Source organism: Gavialis gangeticus, unplaced genomic scaffold (assembly GCF_001723915.1).
Source record: "Gavialis gangeticus isolate Ggan-Ray unplaced genomic scaffold, GavGan_comp1, whole genome shotgun sequence".
NCBI classification, from domain to species: domain Eukaryota; kingdom Metazoa; phylum Chordata; order Crocodylia; family Gavialidae; genus Gavialis; species Gavialis gangeticus.
In genome coordinates, this window is record NW_017728980.1 from 13,495,490 (window position 1) to 13,500,671 (window position 5,182).

At 41.3% G+C, this 5,182-nt stretch overlaps 1 protein-coding gene across 1 annotated transcript in view; it reads left to right on the plus strand.

The window, feature by feature from the left end:
- The first annotated feature begins 1,833 nt into the window (after window positions 1-1,833).
- Window positions 1,834-5,182, plus strand: part of LOC109291478 — a 52,515-nt gene continuing 49,166 nt past the window's right edge. The window contains exons 1-4 of the mRNA XM_019508528.1: window positions 1,834-1,899; window positions 3,744-3,908; window positions 4,230-4,412; window positions 4,621-4,741. Coding sequence (XP_019364073.1) covers window positions 1,834-1,899; window positions 3,744-3,908; window positions 4,230-4,412; window positions 4,621-4,741 — 535 coding nt within the window. The remainder of the gene's footprint in view (window positions 1,900-3,743; window positions 3,909-4,229; window positions 4,413-4,620; window positions 4,742-5,182) is intronic.

Below are 5,182 nucleotides of genomic sequence, written 5' to 3' on the forward strand. Positions count from 1 at the left end.
CTCCACACGCCACCGACTGAATAACTGATTGACAACTCATCACCTCCTGTATCAGTTCTCTGGAAAAAGGAAATCCCATGACCGAATAACTGATTGACAACTCATCACCTCTGTATCAGTTCTGCGGAAAAAGGAAATTCCATGTTTGCTAGCAACAAGGAGCAGTAACTAGTGCCAATTGTTGATAGCTTCTGCACAATTAAGTCTTATCTCACCATGCAAGACCCATTGCCACAGAATATCAGTCTCTCCAGCAAATATCAATGAGCTGTATCGTTGTAAAAGAGTTACTGTATAATCTGTATCGGAGTCATTGCCGGCACATCAGAACGAATCCAGATGTCTTGGGTATTCTCCGGGCATTTGTTTGTAGCATTTCCAGGGAGGAGTAGGGATATTGCACGCCCAATGTTTTGTTATCTAATGTGGGTCTAAAGAGAGCTGTTGTCTTGCAGTAAAGGAGCCTGGCTAGGATGCAGGACACCCGAGCAAAGTTCTCATTTACACAGGCTTCCTGGGTGCCCTGGGGTGCACTAGTTAGGCCCCAAGCTTACAATAAACTGAAGTCAGTGCTGTGTATGCTGTTGCTACATACATGTGCAACGTGAGCTCCACATGGCTAGTCTCTATGACATAGAAAAGGATTGTCAGAGGCACTTGAGGCTTTAATTATCAGTAATGAGAGCTGGGTGCTCTGGTATTTTTTAACACATTCTTCCCCCTGTTGTTAGGCACCGAAACAGCTTTGAAAATCTGGTCCTGAGGCACCTTTGAACATGTAACCCACATTTTAGCTAAGATGAAGCACATCCATACATCTAGCTCCACTTGTTGCAATAAAGGGGGGGGGGGGAAGAGCATTGAAATTACATTGTTTGTTTCTTCTTGTTTTGACAGTATTTAAACCAAGTTAATGATCTCTAATTATAGGAAATCTGCAGCTCCTTCCAGCTTTATTTAAATGCGGTGCAGATGATTCTTTCCTGTTCGTTGCAAGAAGCAATGCTGCCACCTGTTGTGGAAAACGGTCTGCTAGACGGAGGAATGTGTATCTCAGGATTATTGTTTCTGGAACACTTTCTAGAATCAAATGCAGAGGGATGCAAAAAACTGGAAATCAGATCTCCGGGGTTCTGCTCAAAGCAGTGCTACTGACCTTGGACTACCTGCTTAACCAAGCTGAAAGGCAAGGTAAGAATAACATGATGTATTATATTGATCATACTAAGGAGAATTGAAATGACGCCAAACCTGCTAGCAGTGGTTTTCACTTCATGCTCGTTCATACAAATGATGTCCAAACCAAACCATACAAAGTTTTATCCCATACTTTCATTGACGGTAACTTGTCATTATTTGGGGATTCATTGATTTTTTTTTTTTTTTTTTTTAAGGCCAGGTTAGAGCATTGCAATCATCCCCCAAAAGCTCAGTGTCTTGTTACAAAGTTCAGTAGTGAGGACTGAGAACTTAGGTCAAAATGCCCAAGAATTACCAGTAAAAACAGCCAAACTCCCATTCCCAGTTCGCTATTCACATTTTCCTGGCTAGCCTTCCAGCCTGGACAGGAGACTGCTTCTGTTATATGATTCTTAGGGTAGCTCAGTAGGCTCAGATGTCTTCCATGAATGTTTTATATTAATACATTAGCTTGCTTTACTTTTCACTCCCCATGAAATATTCAGGGACTGAAGTGAAAGCCTCACAGGGTGGGTGCCAGTTAATAACCAGGTGCTCTGTTCCACAGAAAGATGGCTCATCTTATCTTTATTATATACATTTTCTTGAGTTGGTCTTTCTGCATTGGGGATTTGCAACTTCAACTTCAAAGCAATGGGAATTGTGAGAGTGGAGTCAACTGTGCAAGAAGAGAACAGAATCGATCAGTCTGTCCGGCAGGTACTTGAAAAATAGACCAGTAACCATTTGCTAAGAATTATTTAAATGCTCCCACAATCCCCGTTCGACAGATTTAAGAATTGCAAGTAAAGCCATCTAAATGGCATTCAGTATATCCAGTTTTCTTGGAAACCTGTTCTTTTCTGTTGTTGGCTAAGATTTTGGAATAAAAAATCAGGAGACAGACAGATTTTTCTTCTTTTTTTTTTCTCATAGAGAAAGATATCCATTGGAAATCCTGCTGTGGGGGGAATTCACCTTACCACACCTGGGAGAGAGTGCAGTTTTTAACATGTTTAAGAGTCTGCATTATTTTTTGGCTTTTGAAAGACATGCATGGTGGCTGTATATTTCTGTGGGCAGGTTCTTCAATTGTGCTATGACAATTTAAACCACCTGAGGATTTTGCCCATGATATATATATACACATATATATACGGTTTGGTTTTTTTTGAGAACTACAATTAAATGAGTGGTTTTAAATTTAAATAAATGCATTTGTACTTGCTTGGCTCTTCAAAATATTTTTGCATGCGTAACCTGCATATTGCAATTACAGGACAACACGATTTTTATTGTGGAAAGTTTGGATAAATGCTTTTGTGCGGTAACAGTGTGAACTGTGAATCTGAGGGATACTTTGGTATAAATGATCACTGCACAGCACCCAGACTTTTCTGAAAATAAAGCACTTGCCACTCTTGCTGAACTGAAATGTAATGCTAAGAACACTCTAAAAAGCCCTAGGAAAACTTTTTCAGCCAAAGAATTGGGATGCATTTGTTAGACTGCAGTGTCATTATGTGCATCAAAAAACAGAACTCTATTGTAATGACATGGCATTTTTACTGTAGCTAGTGCTACTCCATAATTAAAGTTATGCAGTTAAACTAAGAATCATTGAATATTATCCCTTGCTCTTTTTCGAAGGTTTTTTCTGCCCAGAAGGAAGCATCACACCAGTCCCTTGCCCAGCAGGCACCTTCCGTGCCATGGACGGACCTCCTGCACACACCTGCCTGAACTGCCCCGTGAATTTCTTTAATCCCAGACCTGGACAAGAGGCATGTCTGCCCTGTGGCTCAGCAGCTGTGCAGCCCAGAGAGGGTCAAGAAACATGTGTCTGCCTTGGAGAAGGGCAAGTGTTCCAGGTACAGGACCAGAATATAGGACTGAAAGAGGCCTCATGGGTCACCAGGTCCATTTTGACTCATTTTACTCAACAAACCATGCTAAGCTCCTCTGTTGTTTCCATTTTACGTTGGCTTTTAGAATGCATTTACACATGAAAGGGAGAAATGGGCAATTCTGGATAGACACAGGCATTGGGCAAGTACCATATTCACTTCTAGGCAATGGTTTGCCAAAGTACTCGAACTGCTGCTATATCAGTCCTGAGCCCTTGTAGAATGTGGCAAATGCACTTGAGTCCTTACCCAGAGCACCCTCTGGTGCTCATAGCTATCGCTCATAACCCATAGGCTAACCTATGTTAGCCTGTAGGCCCTCACTTTATCCTGCTGGTATACCTGGTAGGTATTACACAATATATATTTTTCTCTGGTGTTGACACCCTCTAATCTGTTATCTTATTCCCAATTACACAGCTCCCCTTATTCTCCTATCCCCATACAGCCGCATCACTGGATCAGTAAATTATTCTGAGTTTCTCTTGTTTGTAACCCTCTGTCTACTCTGTTAGAAAGTAAGGTGTCCATATTTGAATGCTGAAGGACCAAATGTTCATCTGGCAGCTAACGCGAGATCCTGACATACCCGAGTTAGAGACGTTATTTTGCATGGAAGACCACAGATTCTGAATAAATATCAGTTTCTTCTTGCAGCCAAGTGATGCTTTCTGTCCCTGTGCTCCGGGTTATCGGAGCATAGAAGATGAGATGAGATACTGCATCAGACAAGTATATGACATCTGTAGAGATGGCAGTTCCCGAAACCAGGAAGGACAGTGCCTGACTAAGAAAGAATGGACTCGTTACTGCTCAGATAAGGTAGTGTCATTTTTCTATTAGCTAACTCTTAGGACCATGCAGGACTCGCTTTAAAATGTACTCCTTATCTTTCTGATTCTTACCGCAGCACATAAACAATGCATGGAGCAAGCATCACTGGAGTTTTTCCAACAAGCTTTGCCTCACATTATATTGCAACTCTTCATTCTGAAATACAAAGTACAGATTTCCATCCTGGCAACACACATCTCCCTGCTTTCATCTTGGGTTTTTCTGTTTCTCCTAGAAGTCCTGATTAGGGCCTCGGCAAATAGTGCCTTCCAATTCTTCTTGGGCAGTATACTTATTTTCTTTTTCCAGGTTTGTGCTGTCCGTGAAGACTATCAAGGCTATGACAAGGTCCTTGGCCTCTGCATTTGTCGCATAGATGATCTGGACAGGGTGTGTAACTCACAGTGTCGAAGGCAGCAAAGAGATATTCTGCAGGTTACTTGTAAAGAAGGGAGGGCTCAGCTTGCTGTCTCTTACAGAAATAAGAGCCAGGTAAAAGTGCTGTCTTTATAACTTTCACATCTATTCACATTCTCTTCAAAGGGCCTCCTCTTCCTTCTGAGAGAGGATGCCTTGGAAATTGTCAAAAAAACCAAGAATGGATTCTGCTCTCACATATGTCGGATTTTTTGTACCTGGCCTTATATTGCAACAATAGCTTATGCATAAGACTCCAAACTTAGAAGCTTTTTCTTTTCAGATTGCCATTTCTCTGGAAAAATTAAAGACGGCACTTCATGTGTTATATTTTCCTGACAAAGATGCTTGCACTTTGGAGCACAGTGATTCTTCCCATCCTGTATACGTGGTGAAAACAAGTGGTAAGGACAGGGATGCTTGATATTTCATAGGTGATAGATGGTTTTAACAAACAAGGTACATGTCAAAATAGCTTTCCCAAGAGGTTTAATTCAGCTTTCTATAGACTGCTGATATGAAAATCAAGTTTAATGTGTCAGCACTCGAGACAGATGTACCAATTAAGTCCCAGGAAAGACCAAAACTTTTCCAAACTTTCTGCTTCCCTAAGTTGTGAAACACCAGGTGTGAAGAACACAAAGTCTGCAGGTCAAAAGATCACTATCATCTGATCCCTTATTTGTAGAGCCACTATTTGAGATGCTCATGCCTCCTATTTTAATGTGATTTTTAGCAAGGGGTATTAGACGTATATGTGCGTACACCCCCCCACACACACCTCTACATATTTTATATATATTCACATACATACATGCGTGTGTGTGTGTGTGTCTCTGTGTGTG